Source organism: Oryza brachyantha, chromosome 6, assembly GCF_000231095.2.
Source record: "Oryza brachyantha chromosome 6, ObraRS2, whole genome shotgun sequence".
Classification (NCBI taxonomy): domain Eukaryota; kingdom Viridiplantae; phylum Streptophyta; class Magnoliopsida; order Poales; family Poaceae; genus Oryza; species Oryza brachyantha.
In genome coordinates, this window is record NC_023168.2 from 16,686,457 (window position 1) to 16,703,342 (window position 16,886).

Here is a 16,886-nt window from a genome sequence, read left to right on the forward strand (position 1 = left end):
ACTAAAATAAATGAATTTCTAAGTTTTTTATAAAATTTTTAACTCTTCGTCTTATTTAAAAAACTTTTATAATTAATATTTTTATTGTTACTATATGATAATATATGATAAAATATAAATAGTACTTTGTATATAATTAATTTTTTTGATTTTTAATAAAATTTTTAAATAAAACAGATGGACAAACGTTAAATCTAGAAAGCTCACATTTTTTGGACGGAGTAGTAGCTATCAGCAAAAGTCTGGAACGAAAAGGCAGCCTCACGACTGGCTTCGTTCATGACAAAGGAAACGACGGCACACGCAGTCAAGACACCGAAAGGTGCAGTAAATTATTGGTTTCTTGGGTAATTTTATAGCAAACTCGATGCTCTATGTGTCTGAAAAGAACCTTATATGTCAATGATTGATTGAGATAATACATTGGGTCGAGCAACTAACCTTTTCGCTCCGGTCAGGCTTAGGCCACCTCCAACTATAAAAATAACATACTATCTCTACTATATCTAAGCATTTTAAAATATAACTTTTTTAATGGTCTAGCTCTTAGCAAATAACTTATAATACAAATGACTTTACGATTCATTACCACTTGACATTATAATATGTACAATAAAGAGATAGATTTCATTTAAACAAATATATAATATACTTTATAGATAATTTATAGATAGTCATCGGAGGTGGCCTTATAAACCAAAATTTAAATTTTAGTTTAAATTTAGAGTTAGTTTTTGGGTTTTTTCATAATAGTTTATTTTTTAATATTTATTTTTAGATTATCAAGACCACATATATAATTTTTTTTATTTATAAATTTACCGTTTGTTTTTTCTTCGGAAACGAAAATATGACCCCCAACCCATATAGGTAAGGTCGCTGCACACGAGGCTTTTGGACTTACAAATTCCAATCTTGTCTAGTTGTGTGTTAGGACGCATCCACATATAGGTATGCGTAGAGCAATGAATGGTGAGTGTGCATACACACATATGCACGCCAGTGTTTGCAATGCTGTGCGGCTTAAAATCTCACGGTTTTTCTCAGTAGCCTCTTGGTTTTTAAATGGAAATCTATTATGTACCACTAACTTTAGCTCAATTCTACGATTTACCACCGGTTTTATTTAATTTTGTGATATGTCATCGGCTTTTACTTTAACATCTATGATTTGTCATCACCGTTCATTTAGCATTGGTTAGTACTGTATATTTTTATTTTAATAACCAAAATACCACTGGGTCAAAAACTTTCAAAGTTTAAACAAAAATCCAAAATATCAAATTATATGCTTTCAGCCAAATTTTGGATGTTTTACAATATGAATTATAATTTTAGGCTAAATTTTGGAAGTTTTTATCCTAGGGGTATATTGGTCATTAGAATAAAAATGGGTAGTACTAATGGATTCTAATTAGACGGCGATAGTAAATCATATAAAATAAAAAAATCAATGTCATATTTGTATAAGTAAACAAAGTCAATGATAAATCATGAAAACATGACAAAATCAGTAGTATGCAAAAGATTATCGCTTTTTAAATCTAAAAGAGAGAGAGAATGGGTTGGTAAAGTGATATGACGTCTCAATCGATTATGAACTCATGTGGGACAATAGTATTTGATATGTATGTAATGATAGTATGATCCGTTGGAGCGTAAGCGGACCAGCCTGTAAATCCGTGTAGAGATAATTAAATGGGTAACATGTCTAAACAAATTCGTGAGATGGCCCTCTTATACTCCTAATGGTACGTATGTAATATGTTTGTACGTATTTATGTAATCAGTAAAAGACTACTCAATGTTCGTGCGTATGTAATATATTTATATCTTTTGGCATATTAAATCAAGAGATCAAACAATATATTTGTAAATGGAAATAATTTTTTAAAAAAATTATAGGTGCGTTTATAGCGATCTAAAAGCCAAATTATAAAATAAACTTCAGTAAGAAAACCTTAAAATCAACTTTAAATTTAAAGTTAAAAAATTAAAATTTTAAGTTATAGACGTAAACCCAAACCCAAAGCCAAAATTGCAGACGGCAGCAGTAGATCACGGTCGCTCTCCGTATGTATGGACCATCACGGTATATCATGATATGGTTTTCGCGGCTCGTTTGCAGACTGCAGCAAAAGCTCCGACGCTTGACGCACGACCTCAACGTGTCCGACATAACGTATGGGCCTCCCATAACCCGTTGAGCATGTTTGTTTTTCTTTTTCTTTTTGCACCAATCCAATAAGATTGGAATCATCTGCAGCAATGCTTCTATATAGCAATACTGACCAGTGCATCTGCATCTTCAACAGGTTAGCTATTTGGCTCCTCCCCAAGCTAAATTTTATAAATTTTGATAAAAAATTATAGTCCAAACAAATTTGTCAACCAGATGGTCAAGTCATCTGGCTGGCCAAACTAAGTTCTCCCACTGGCCAAAGTTAGATAGCCAAAACAGTCTTGCCATACGTGGGCCCCATGCATGGGACCCCTTCCATCCTTCTCCTCTCAGCGCCGCCAACTCCCATCCCCATCCTCCTCCTCCTCCTCCCAACGCCGCTCCCCTCTAGATCTGTCGTCGCCGCTGTCTGGCAAGGCCACCGCCGAGTCCGGCCAAGCCACCGCCGCTCCACTCTTCATTTCATTTCGGCAGCGGGGAGTCCGTCGCCACCGCCGTCCTCCTTGTGCTTGGATTGGAGAGTGTAGTAGAGATGTTGTTGAAGTGAAAAGCAATTTTAACTCTATTTTTTTTTGGCAAACTAGCTAAATAGATATTTGAAAAGTGAGATTTGGAAAGACCGTTGAAGATACTCTAACATATAGGTTTCAATTGGGTCCACATGTTAGTACTACGAAGGATTGGCACATGGATAGCTCGAGTACACCATGTTTGATATACTCTTTTGGTTTTTAATGATTATACATATTAACTTTTGAATATACAAACCATTTATCCCATTAAAAATGTATAAATTATCTACTTGATTATAGAAATAAGTAAATATTTTTCATAGATAAACTAAATAATAGTTTAAAACAAGTAGTCTAAGCCATGTAGTATAAGAATTATTTTTTGAGAAACATAATTTTTAAACCATAGAGAAAATAACTTGTTTCGATAATCCAATGAATAAGATGAAAAGAATGGAGTCTTTTCACTTTAGGGCCCGTTATGATACACAACAACTGCACGAGGAATTGTAATCTAAAGTGTTTGAGAAGGTGCCTACAAGTGGACACAGTTTTTACCACACGAGTAGATATCCATCCGTTGCTTGTATATAATCTAAATAGTTAAAAAATATGAAAAAATTTAACAAGATAGATTAATATGAGTTATATCACTCTATAAACATGCAAGTTCAAATTCAACTTCTACATGTTGTAACAAAAATAATTATAAATATACGTATACTAGTTTTAGTTTAATTTTTTTTCTATAACTTGTAGAAGTTGAATTTAAACTTACATACTTGTGGAGTGATATAACTCATATTCATCTATTTTATCAAATCTTTTCATATTTTATGACAATTTAAACAACATACAAACATACGGGTGAACATTCACCTGTGCTAAAAAGAGTTCCCGTCTACAAGTACTACAAGTGTATACAAGTGCACGAGGAATTGTAGTCTTGTCGCACAAGTTGTAACAAATAAATTCTACTACTCCTAGATAGTGGAAGGTTCTCTTCTGAAGGCTCTTAGAAAGATTGTGGGTCACCAAACAAACAAGGTGAAGAAGAAAAAAAGAGAGCACAACAGTATATATGTAAACAGAGTAGGCATGCTCTTGGTTGGTTACTGGTATTCTGCTCCTCATGCTCATCCATCCATCCATTCATGCTGTCTCCCCATGCATTTCCTACTGCCTGATTAAAAGGAAAGGCAGGTGTGTGCTTGGCTCTCTTTCTCTCTGAACCTGAACCTGGCACCCTTTCTCCTGTCTCTCTGTTGGGGGAGCAAAGCATGGAGATCAGCCATGAGGAGAGGATGGAGATGTCCATTGTGGAGCAGCTGCCCCCTTCCTCTCACCACAATGGTGGCAGTGTTGAGGTTGACATGGAGGAGGATCACCTGTGGCCAGCCAAAGATGGACCTCTTCCTATATTCCTTAAGGTTTGTTCATACTCTTGTTTCATTTATATTTTCAAGTATGTGCGAAAAGCAGATCAGGTTTACACTGTTGATGTTCTTCTTCCTATGTAGTGTATACATATGTGCAGGTTTGATGTTTGTAGCAACTGAAGAAGTAGTGCTCTAGACAGACCTTTTGAATGAAGTAATTCTGTGGGGACTTATTAGGATGAGAGAGGTTTAGCAGTGATTAGTCATGAATACATGATCAAACACCTGTATTAATGATTTTTAATGCATTTTATAGAGTCTGAATTTCCACTTACAGAAGAAAAAAAATACTTAAGGGAAAATTTTCTGAAGTAGACATTCACATACTTAAGGAGGGAAGGTATAAGTTAGCTGGCTGGCAGTTTGCATGTCTCAATGCTCAACAGTTTGCTATCTAATTGCAAACACTTCTTGCATGGCAGTATTTCTTTTCTTTTTTGGCATGCAACAAACCTGACAAAACCATATTCCTTTTTTTTTTGCTAAATCTTATGCTAATAATTTTCTTTTCGCAAACCACAGTTTGAGAATGTGGAGTACAAGGTGAAGCTCAGTCCAAAGAACCCACTGACAGCTGCAAGAGTAGCATTTGCATCTCACAAGAGTGCTGAGGATCAGGGCAGCTGCAAGCACATTCTGAAGGGCATAGGGGGCAGTGTTGATCCTGGTGAGATCCTGGCACTGATGGGCCCATCTGGCAGTGGCAAGACAACGCTGCTGAAGATACTGGGAGGCAGGCTTAGTGGTGGTGTCAAGGGCCAGATTACCTACAATGACACTCCCTACAGCCCCTGCCTGAAAAGGAGGTAACTGTAAAAACAAGAACTCTGTCAAGTCATGATAGATATGAATTATGGTGTGATTTGTTATAAACAGAATTTGTGCATAACTATTGCTTCAATCATTCATAAAGCAATGGAGTAGTTAAATCTGCAAAGGGAATTTACAGCCATTCAAATAACTGACAAACTGTTTACTGCAATCTTCAGTTAACAGACAACACGTATTGGCTAGCCAAAACACTGAAAATACTGAGCTTACATCTTCTTCAGGTATCAGTCAAGTGAGAAAAAAAAAGTTAAGCATTCAAAGACTAATCATTTTATTTTGTTGAATGTAGGATTGGATTTGTGACTCAAGACGACGTCCTTTTCCCCCAGTTGACAGTGGAGGAGACCCTTGTGTTCGCTGCGTTCTTGAGACTCCCAGCTCGCATGTCCAAGCAGCAGAAGCGCGACAGAGTCGATGCCATCATAACCGAGCTAAATCTAGAGAGGTTAGTAAGTATATTTTCAGCTATTTTTTCTTGGATTTTGACTCCATTGTAGCCATTTTCATTTTGAAAACTCCACTAAGTTTACTAACATAAGTTGTCAAACTAGGAATTTGCAGCTTAACACAAACCCACATGAAGTGCATGACTTTTTGTTTTGCAAAATTCGAATAAGGAAAATTATTCACCCCAATCTTTTCGCTTGTGCTTATAATTATAAACTAAAATTTAAATTTTTAACGTTAAATTAAAGTTAATTTTAGGATTTTTTTACCGAAGCTTAATTTCTATCATATGCTCTTAGATCGCTAAGAATATGTTCATAAAAATTTTATTTATAAATTTTGTATAAACATGTTGTTTGACTTTTTTTTTTATAAAAAACTAAACAATCACCCTGCATCTCAAACATCGTATCTTCGAATGCTGTGGTGCATTAGAAGTTTTAGAACTACTCTTGATTCTTGTTTCCCGAGCAACTCACGTGACGTGCTCTTAAATTTTATGATTCTTGAGCAAATACTATATTTTATATATAGTATCTATCAATTTTTACATGAGAAAATATGTTCTCTCAGTAACCATAAAATCACTCATTTCAATAGCGAGTTGACATACCCACTGAACGTGAAAACACATTGGCACTACTCGATCGAGGGGACATCTGCTCGAGAGATTAATTAAAATGAATTCCGCTACTTTTTCTTATGGTTATAAAAAATAAATTTTTAACCTTAAATTTACAGTTGATTTTGTGATTTTTTTATCATAGTTTATTTTTTAGTCTTAATTTTTAGATTATTATGAACACATACGTAAAATTTTTATTTCCAGATTATTTTTTGTCTATATATATCGTTTGATTTTTTTTTAAAAAAGGAAAAAGATGACCCTCAACATTTGTGTGTGTATATAGGTGCCGGCACACGAAGATAGGTGGAGCATTTGTGAGGGGCGTGTCGGGCGGCGAGAGGAAGAGGACGAGCATCGGGTACGAGATCCTCGTGGACCCCTCGCTGCTGCTGCTCGACGAGCCCACGTCCGGCCTCGACTCCACGTCGGCGACCAAGCTCCTCGTCGTGCTCCGCCGCCTGGCCAGGTCGGCGGCGCGGCGGACGGTCATCACCACCATCCACCAGCCGTCCAGCCGGATGTTCCACATGTTCGACAAGCTGCTGCTCGTCGCCGAGGGCCACGCCATCTACCACGGCAGCGCCCGCGGCTGCATGCCCCACTTCGCCGCCCTCGGCTTCGCCCCCGGCATCCCCATGAACCCCGCCGAGTTCCTCCTCGACCTCGCCACCGGCAACCTCGACGGCATCTCCGCCCCGGACTCCCTCCGCGCCGCCTCGCCGGACTCCCTCGAGTTCAGGTCCCACGTCATCAAGGTATTCGACGCATTGCATATCCGTGCGTCGTCCTCGTTGATCGAGCTACAAGAATCCAAGACTCTCATGGCCTCCCTCGCCGGAGCTGTGTGCATGCAGTACCTGCAGGCGAAGCACAGGGCGGCGAGCGAGGAGGCGGCGGCGGCGGCGAGGGTCGACGGCGGCGGCGGCGAGGGCGGGATGGACGAGCTGGCGAAGCAGCTGAGGCTGGCGGTGCGGATGAGGACGAAGGACAGGCGGAGCATCGGCTGGCTGCAGCAGTTCGCCGTGCTGTCGCGGCGGACGTTCCGGGAGCGCGCCGCCGACTACCTCGACAAGATGCGGCTCGCCCAGGCCGTCGGTGTCGCCCTCCTCCTCGGCCTCCTCTGGTGGAAGTCCCAGACCGGCAACGAGGCGCAGCTCAGAGACCAAGTACACACACACATACATCTTCTTCTTCCTCGGGACACCGGTCGCACGCCATTGTTGCTGTCTTCAAGCTTGCCCGCCGCGCCATTGCAGGTGGGATTGATCTTCTACATATGCATCTTCTGGACGTCGTCGTCGCTGTTCGGGTCGGTGTACGTGTTCCCGTTCGAGAAGCTGTACCTGGTGAAGGAGAGGAAGGCGGACATGTACAAGCTGAGCGCCTACTACGCGAGCAGCACGCTGTGCGACGCCGTGCCGCACGTCGTCTACCCGGTGCTCTTCATGGCCATCCTCTACTTCATGGCGGGCCTCCGCCGCACCGTCGCCTGCTTCTGCCTCACCCTCCTCGCCACGCTCCTCATCGTCTTCACCAGCCAGGGCACCGGCGAGCTGCTCGGCGCCGCCATCCTCAGCGTCAAGAGGGCCGGCGTCATGGCGTCGCTCGTCCTCATGCTCTTCCTCCTCACCGGCGGCTACTATGTCCAGGTAAAATTTGAATTGCTTTCTTGTTTTAGTTTTACTTTTTTTTTTCTCAAACACACGGTTGTTCAAATTATCTTCTTCTAATAATTTCTGAATTTTTGGTCATCACATTATATTCCCATGTTCCAAAACATGGCTCAGTATTGAGGAAATCAAGAGTTTTTTTAAGGGACGATTTGAATTGGAATTTCGAAAAATATTGGACTAAAAAGGCAAAGCTATCTTATTGTAATTTATGATTTCCTTTTTGTTATCAGATTCCCTGTTTTAGAACATGTCAATATATTGAGAAGTATTTTAGAAGTTGGTGAACGGAAAGAAGTGGAATTTCATAAAAAATGGAATGAAAAAACACAAGTTATCTTCCAATTTCTGAATTTTGGTTTTCACATTCCCGTGTTCTGAAACATGGTTCAATATTTATGGACCGCTAGGACTGAAGTTTCGGACTAAAGAAACAGAGCTTGAACAAAATAAAACTTTGGCTGAATTCAAACAAATTCTGCTAAACTAAAAATGTCCAAGATAATATCTGTCAGGTCATTTCAAAATTTTCATTCCGAAATGTGAAACCACTAGTTCTACGCATGGCCAAAAAAAAAAAAAAACCGTTACATATCATTGTGCATGGATAATTATCACGGCATTATATATTCCTACGAGTTTGTTTTTCTTTCTGAGATAAAAATAAAATAATGTTTTGGGGTATTTGTGCCTGTTTGGATTGACTGAAAAAATTTAAAAAAATGTAGCATATACCGAAGTTCATAAGGTGGCTGAAGTACGTGTCGTTCATGCACTACGGGTTCAACCTGCTGCTGAAGGCGCAGTACCACGGCCACCTGACCTACGACTGCGGCGGCCGAGGAGGCTGCCGCCGGCTGCAGTCGTCGCCGTCGTTCGGCACCGTCGACCTCGACGGCGCCATGCGCGAGGTCTGGATCCTCCTCGCCATGGCCGTCGCCTACCGCCTCCTCGCCTACCTCTGCCTGCGCAAGCGGATCAGCCTCATGCCCTTGTGATCTCATCTCGTCTTTCTTTCTGTCTGTCAGATCGGCTTCGTTAATTAATTGCAGAAAGATAGCAGTAACTCGTTGCAGTTTGCTGTGAACTGTTCAGATGTGTATCGATCCTTTTTTTCTTTCTTTCGTCGCCGTCGTCTTCGAGATGTATTTTGATCATTTTTTCTTTCTGTCGTCGTCGTCGTCTTTTTCTTTGTTCCTTCGCCACCCGGTGGAAATATTTTCCCATAAAGTTTATTAATAAAATTATTTATTAAAAAGTTTAAAAAAATAAAAAAATTTAGCCATTGCCACACGTTCGGTCGAGGCACGGGCACCTGTCCTCTCCCGACGCTCCCTCCACTCCCACGATCGAACGGCCGCCAAACCATCCATCCCATCCCACACGAATCTCGATGCAAGGAACATAAAGAAAACACCTAGTTTAAACGGGTGCGGGAGTTAAAAGGATGCAACTATGGCCCGGGCGCCCTCGCTCCGCCGGTTGCATACACATGCATAACAGTTGTCTGGGTTAGAATGTTTTTAGCAAAAATAAAATGATTTTTGCTTCTAAATTACTTATCCAATCTATTTCGTTGCAATTAAATTTTTACGATAAAATCTCATACGATTATGTTTCAATTAGAAAAGTACTCTATATACGTGTTTGACATTCGTGGGGTTTGATCTTGTAGGAGAATGTAAGCATTTTGGTGCTATTCGTAGCATTAGTTATCTCACCGATTACTTCATATTCAAAAATTATTTTCCTTTTATCCCCATATATATTCTTATTTCTATCCATTCCTTAGTTTTTCTGCATATATGCTAAAAATACTTATTAATTTTTTGATGGAATACAATCATGCAAGATCTTACTTTAATGATTCAATTATGGTAAATACAATAGTGTAATTAAAGAGCAATCTTACTGTACTTGAAAATATACGATAATGTATCACTTTTTTATATATAAATTTTGATTTCTCTTGGTGCCTTAGGTATTAGAAGATATTATATTTTATGCTAAAATTTTGGTACCTACATAAGAACTATAAAATTGGTCGTAATTAAATCATAGAGAAATGTAAGTTTTATAAACACGATTACCTAGAGTAACATGTCATCTAAAAATGTTTGAAACTAGAATAAAACACCCCTCTCTCAATGCATAGTTTCATCTATTGTTGTTTCCTAGGTTACATGCAAAGCACAATCTGTCTAGATAACTGTGCATACAGAATTTCATCTCCATGAAACTTATTTCATCTCTCTCTTTATTAATACGTTGTCACATTATCAAAAATATCTACATGATACCTTATTTATTGTTCATGAAACTTTCACTAAGACTGGCTTAAGAGAGAAAATTATCTAAAGTTTTCTTTGTTAAATGTACTTTGGGAGGGGGAAGGATAAAGGGAAAACAGAGTTACAGAGATAGATGCTGCATGCAGAGGCGCAGGTGGCGGGAACGTGCATGCAAAGGCGCCCGAACCGAAAATTTTGGGCGCCCGTCGCACAGCATTGCCTCCTCTCGTCTCGTCTCCTCCAAATCCGCAATTCCAAGACCAACGACCACGACGACGACGAGGAGGCGGAGGCGGCGGGAGATTCGGCTGGCCTGATGATGGTGGTAGTCGTCGTCGGCGGGATCGGCCTCCTCCTCCTCCTCCTCCTCCTGCTCCTCGCATGACGAAGCTGCGGAGCGTGGCGTCGAGCGCGCGGCTGGCGGCGGAGCAGCGGATCGCGGAGCGGGTGGCGCCGATGAAACTTCTGGTGCGGGTGGTGGAGGCGCGGGGGCTCCCCGCGGCGCACGTGAACGGCACCAGCGACCCCTTCGTGAAGCTGCAGCTCGGGAAGCGGCGCGCCAAGACGGCGGTGGCCAGGAGGAGCCTGAGCCCCGTGTGGGACGAGGAGTTCAGCTTCCTCGTCGGCGACATCGCCGAGGAGCTCGTCGTCTCGGTGCTCAATGAGGACAAGTACTTCAGCAACGACCTCCTCGGGAAGGTCACCGTGCCCCTCGCCGACGTCATGGAGACCGACGACCTCTCCCTCGGCACCGCCTGGTACCAGCTCCAGCCCAAGAGCAAGAAGTCCAAGAAGAAACCTCGCGGTACCTATCGATTTCATTTCAAAATTCAAATCCTCTTTTGAAAATTTTGAATTATCATGAACACTGCATGCAGAAAACCAACCATTTCAGTCTCAATTATTGATTCTGAGAGCTAATGTTACCTTTTCAATTGCAGGAGAAGTTTGCATGCACATATCATTGTCCACAAGAACTCACGTATCGGATGAACCGCAGAACGCCGCGAATCCTGCGTCAGACGAGATAGCATCCAGCTCGGACAGATCGACTGAAATCAAGGACGCAGCGCTATCAACCACCAGCAGCTACATTGACCTGTCGGCATGCGCCAGTGCGATCGACCGAGCGTCGCACAGCAGCGTGGAGCCGCTGGCCGACGGCGCCGTGGATCAGCCACCGCTCAGCAGCAGCAGCATGGAGCAAGCAGCCGCCGCCGACGGCGGCGACGCCATGGCGAACCCGTCGTCGGTGGTGGAGGTCCTCTCCCGGTATTTCTTCGGGAACAAACCTGCCGCCGACGTCGCGCCGTCGACGTCGGCTGTGTCGGACGCCGAGTCGGTCGATCAGTTCCAGGAGCCCAAGATGTGCTCATCTGAAGATCATGAAAACCCTGAAAATGGCACATCATCGTCGTCGTCATCTGAGTCGTCAAGCCTTGATGAGCTGCTGAAAGCCATGGAGTCCAAAGATCAAGGCAGCGAGATGCCAGGGAACTTGCCTGGGGGTGTACTGGTTGATGAATCCTATGTTGCTGCGCCAGCTGAACTGAATTCCCTCCTGTTCTCGAAAAATTCAGATTTCTGGCCAGCAGTGTCTGAGCTTCAAGGAACAAGTGGGTTTCAGATTGAACCATGGAAGCTTGATAGCAATGGCAGCTGTTTGCAGAGAACATTGACTTACATCAAGGCTGCAAGTAAGCTGGTTAAAGCTGTGAAGGCCACAGAAGAGCAGAAATACTTGAAGGCAGCTGGGAATTCTTTCGCTGTTTTTTCTGTTGTCAGTACTCCTGATGTCCCCTGTGGCAACTGTTTCAAGATTGAGATATTGTATTGCATAACACCAGGCCCCTCACTAGCATCTGAAGAACAAACATCGCATCTTACTGTCAGTTGGCGTGTGAACTTTGTTCAGAGCACTATGATGAAAGGAATGATTGAGAGTGGTGCAAAACAAGGGATGGCAGAAGGCTTTTCACAATTCTCTGAGATCCTCTCCCAGAAGATGAAAGTAGCTGAGGCTGATGATGCTAATTCCAACAAAGAAAAGATTTTGTCTTCACTGCATGCCCAGAAAGAATCAGGCTGGAGGTTGATTGTCCGCTTCCTTTGCAACTTCACATTCATTTTCTCAGTGATCATAGCGTCATATGTCATAGCACACCTTCATTTGTCCAAGCCCAATGCGATGCATGGGCTTGAATATTTTGGCATTGACCTGCCAGATTCAATTGGGGAGGTTGTGGTCTGTGCTGTTTTGATCCTTCAGGGACAGAATATCTTCAATATATCAAAGCGTTTCTTAAATGCATGGAAACAAAAAGGTACCTTATCTGATAATTACCACTGTTCTATTCTCCGAAATTGCTAAATTCATATGCATCACTGAAAAATGAATTTCTATATGTATTATATATGCTGTATATTTTTTTAGAGAAGGGTATTTTTACCCGGCCTCTATATACACTCAGATATATGCAGCCATTTTCTATTTTGAGAACTTAACCCAAGTAGATGACTTAGCCTCTCAAATAACCAAATCTGAAATTCATGTTCCTATGGAGATTTGAACCCAGAATCTTGGATGCTACTCAGGTCACTGCAACCACTGAAATTATATATGTTGTATGCTGAAAGATATTTTTCCATGTATAGTTTTTTTCTGGGATTAAAACAATATTGACTTTTCCCTGTATCAGGTAGTGATCATGGGGTCAAAGCTCATGGTGATGGTTGGTTGATGACTGTTGCACTTATTGAGGGCACTGGTATAATAGCTGCTGGTTCAACTGAATTATTTGATATGTACGCTGTTTTTACCTGCAACACAAAGAGGAAAACAAGCTCAGTAAAATTCCAAACATCAGATCCAAAATGGAATGGTTAGCTTCTAACCCTGACATTATGTTCTTTTGTCTTGAATTGTGAAGAGAGGTAGAGATTCAATGTCCCATGGACAGGCCCTCTCATAGCATGTATCTGACTCATTTGCTGTTTGATTTCTAGAGATATATGAATTTGATGCAATGGATGATCCTCCATCAAGGATGGATGTGGCTATCCATGATGCTAATGGCCCATTTGATCAAGCCCCCATTGGTCACACTGAAGTGAACTTTCTGAAAAGCAATTTGTCAGATTTAACTGATGTATGGCTTCCTCTTGATGGAAAGTGTGATCAAACTAACAACCCTAAGATACACTTAAGAATATTTTTAAATAACTCAAGAGGAACTGAAGTTGTTATGAACTACCTGGCAAAGATGGGAAAAGAAGTTGGCAAGAAGGTATCGAATTGAGCAGCTCTTTTGTCTACCTTTTCACCCTCCATTGTTCTTTGTACAATGACAACAAATTCTGCAGATAAATTTGCGGTCTACTCAAACAAATGCTGCATTTCGAAAGCTCTTTAACCTCCCATCAGAAGAGTTTCTCATCGATGATTTTACCTGCCATCTAAAACGAAAGATGCCACTTCAGGTTGGGCTTTCCTGCTCTTGCAATTCTTTTAAAAAGAACAAAATTTCCGATATTTATTCAGGTGTGCAGTTTACTACTATTGAGTTTCATATGTGGTATATTCATACTGTGCAAGTTCTCCAGTATATTCATGGAGGATTGACAGTTTTCATTAAACTTTAGTTGTATGCTACCATTTTTCTGTAAATTTTAAGAAAATTGAGATTTTTTTTTACAGGGGCGCCTCTTCTTTTCTCCAAGAATTATTGGATTTTATTCCAACATATTTGGTCACAAGACCAAGTTTTTCTTTTTGTGGGATGATGTTGATGATATCCAGGTTATCCCTCCTGCACTGTCAATTGGTAGCCCATCCTTGATGATCATCCTAAGAAAGGGCAGAGGTTCAGAAGCAAAACATGGTGCCAAGGGAACAGATCCTCATGGAAGACTCAAATACTATTTTCAGTCCTTCGTTTCATTCAATGATGCCCACAGGTAGTTTACATTTGTTCTCTTTCTAAGAGATTTACTCCGGTCCAACAAAAAATATCTCGAGGTACCGGTACTTCGTGTTACCAAATCATTTCTGATCGTTGAATCTAATAGTGCACATCCTACACAGCTAGATCCAATGATAGAAAACGATTTGATATCTCGAGGTACTTTCTATTGGACCGGAGCAAATCTCATGGGATGTATTTTTCTGGTTTCTTCATGTGGTTTCTTACCCTTTTTAGGAAGACTGACAATAAGTCATGTTATGCACAAAACCTACAACTAAGCAACTGAGTAATAACTGATTTCTATTGATTACACAACCAGCTATTAGGCTCCTGTTTAGGATTAATTTTGTTCCATTACTTCTCCTGACAGAATAATCATGGCAATTTGGAAAATGAGATCACTGGGTCCAGAGCAGAAGGGGGACATGATCGAAAAAGAGCCTGACGTGAAAGACCTTCAGATCGACGAAGGTGGAACCTTGTTCACTCAGGAAGACGTCAAAATGTCTGAAATATTCTCATCGGTTCTCTCCGTTGACGTGAGTGCTTTCACCTCTGCCAAAAAAAAAAAAAACACATCATGATCGAGCTTAACACGACGAGTTTATGCAACACGTAATCCGTTAATTTCTTTGATCTCCCTACGACTCGAATGTCTGAATTTTGTGTACTGCAGGTTGAGTCCCTGATGGAGATGTTTTCAGGAGGGCCCCTGGAACACAGAATGATGCAGAAGGCCGGCTGTCTGGACTACTCGGCGACAGAATGGGAGCTTGTGAACCGAAATATATACCAGCGGCAGGTCAGCTACAGGTTCGACAAGACCCTGTCTCGATATGGAGGAGAAGCAACCACCAATCAGCAGAAGTATGCCCTGGTGAACCAGGACGGTTGGGCCATTGAGGAGGTGATGACCCTGCAAGGTGTTCTGCTGGGGGACTACTTCAGTGTAAGACGCCCCCTTCATGCTTTTCTTGCTCTGATTTCTGTACAACCTAAATGAACTTCCCGAATATATAGTACGTCGTGGTAATTTTAGCCCTAGATGACACATTTTAGTAAGTTTTGGGATATGACTATGTATTTTTAAAGTTTAGCGAACCTAGATGAAACAACACTACAAGTTTAAGGATGTTCGTGCATTTTACTCGTTTTCTTCTGTGCTAAAAATTCATCAAAACTCTCACGCTATGGTGTCAAAAATATAGGCTCCCATCGTTTCGTTATTTGAAAGAAAAAGTAAGACCATGTTTTTGCAAACAGAGAATAATTTATAAGTAAAACTTTTATATATGTATCCATATCAACTTAAAAGTAAAAGCTGTAAAATAAACTATGATAAAAAGAATATAAAATCAAGTCAAAAATCAAGTTTTAAAATTTAATTTTGGCTTATAAACAGTTACAAACCGTGAAAAGATGAGATCTATAATATGAGTTAGGCAGAACCAGCTTGTGTTTTGTTTGAATCATTCTTACTGAATTAGTTCTTAACGAATATCATAATGATTATTATTTTGCAGATTCAGATGAAGTACAATATGGTGAATGTACCATCAAAACCAAACACCTGCAGTGTGCAGGTTTTGCTGGGGATTGCCTGGTTAAAGAGCACTAAACAACAAAAGAAGATCACCAAGAGTGTCATTTCCAACTCCTCAATTAGATTGAAGGAGCTCTTTGCCGAAGTAGAGAAGGATCTTACATCGAGAAATGGTAACCTTTTTAACGCAAAATTGAATCTGACCCGTACTGTTGCTAAACGTTTTAGTTATCACATAAAGTAATTACGAAATCTACATAAAAGCAATTTAAGCCTGCCAGGAGTGACCTAACATGACAAGTCTCCCAGGTGATAAACATATATGTTGCCTTACGGTTTATGTCACTGCCATTCAAATTAATTATTACCACATAATATCTAGGTACTAAATCAATTAACCAGGTTACGTTTTGGCTGCATTTTAACAAAAAGACATCTTTTCTGAGACTAAAAACCGATGCTGTTTATTTTATCTTGGGGAAGAATGATACTGAATTTTTCTTTCTGCAACGAGTTTTTCAGGGGCAAGCTGACATCTGTACAGATTAACAGTAGATTATTCATTACAACAACCAAATGTGTTTGAACAGACCATCAGAGAAGGGCAATTAGGGGGAACTGTGCCCCATTTAATTGCCTGCTGTGGCTTGGCTTCAGCATTGTCAATACAGATGAAGCCTAAAGAGTGTTACACCAATGTGAATATATAGATTGTTTGAAAAACACACATACATTTCTGGTATGACAATACCTTCATAGGAAGTCAAGCAGAGTTGTACATGCAGATCTGACCTATACACACAAATGATATAGTAAAAGGAAACCTTTTGTTTTCTGTATAGTTCAGTATTTCTTCCTGTTGTTTTCTTTTATATAGTTAATTATTCCTTCCTTTGAAACAAACATATTTCACATAATTAATTCCTTATACATGTTGAGAATGTTGTAAAAACTTAGCACATGCATTCACATGTATACCACTACATGCACCCCAAGCATAAATATCCATTTACTTACTCAGAACTACATATTTACCTTTTCATGAACTGAAGTATTTCAAGTATCCATAGAAGAACTCCTTCCTCATAAAGAAGCCTTATTTAATTGGTTCAATAAACCTTATAGAAAAGCTTAAGTAAGTCGGAGGAATTAAGGTAAACGATGTTAATGTACGCGATCGATCTTCTTACATGCATGGAAGAAAATACTCCTTCCATTCAAAACTAAAAGACGTAATACTTTATTAGAATAACATTTTTATGATACAAAATTATAATCATATAGGAAAATTTTCTATGAAAAAATGTTTTTAAAAATTATATTAATATATTTTTTAAGTTTTTTTATAGCTTGTACTTATGCGCTAATAAGCTAGCAT

General features: G+C 40.5%; 2 protein-coding genes across 2 annotated transcripts; both read left to right on the top strand.

Moving 5' to 3' along the window:
- The first annotated feature begins 3,820 nt into the window (after window positions 1–3,820).
- LOC102716223 (ABC transporter G family member 26) lies at window positions 3,821–8,883 on the top strand. The gene is made up of 7 exons (XM_040525263.1): window positions 3,821–4,124; window positions 4,656–4,939; window positions 5,254–5,409; window positions 6,323–6,794; window positions 6,894–7,205; window positions 7,296–7,688; window positions 8,438–8,883. The coding sequence occupies exons 1-7, from the start codon at window positions 3,975–3,977 to the stop codon at window positions 8,705–8,707; spliced, it is 2,037 nt and encodes a 678-aa protein (XP_040381197.1). The 5' UTR covers window positions 3,821–3,974; the 3' UTR covers window positions 8,708–8,883.
- Window positions 8,884–10,377: 1,494 nt separating this feature from the next.
- On the top strand, window positions 10,378–16,491 carry LOC102716507 (C2 and GRAM domain-containing protein At1g03370-like). The gene is made up of 10 exons (XM_006656164.2): window positions 10,378–10,805; window positions 10,942–12,324; window positions 12,700–12,882; window positions 13,007–13,287; window positions 13,364–13,480; window positions 13,698–13,957; window positions 14,336–14,504; window positions 14,642–14,914; window positions 15,489–15,681; window positions 16,031–16,491. The coding sequence occupies exons 1-10, from the start codon at window positions 10,382–10,384 to the stop codon at window positions 16,039–16,041; spliced, it is 3,294 nt and encodes a 1,097-aa protein (XP_006656227.1). The 5' UTR covers window positions 10,378–10,381; the 3' UTR covers window positions 16,042–16,491.
- Window positions 16,492–16,886: the final 395 nt, after the last annotated feature.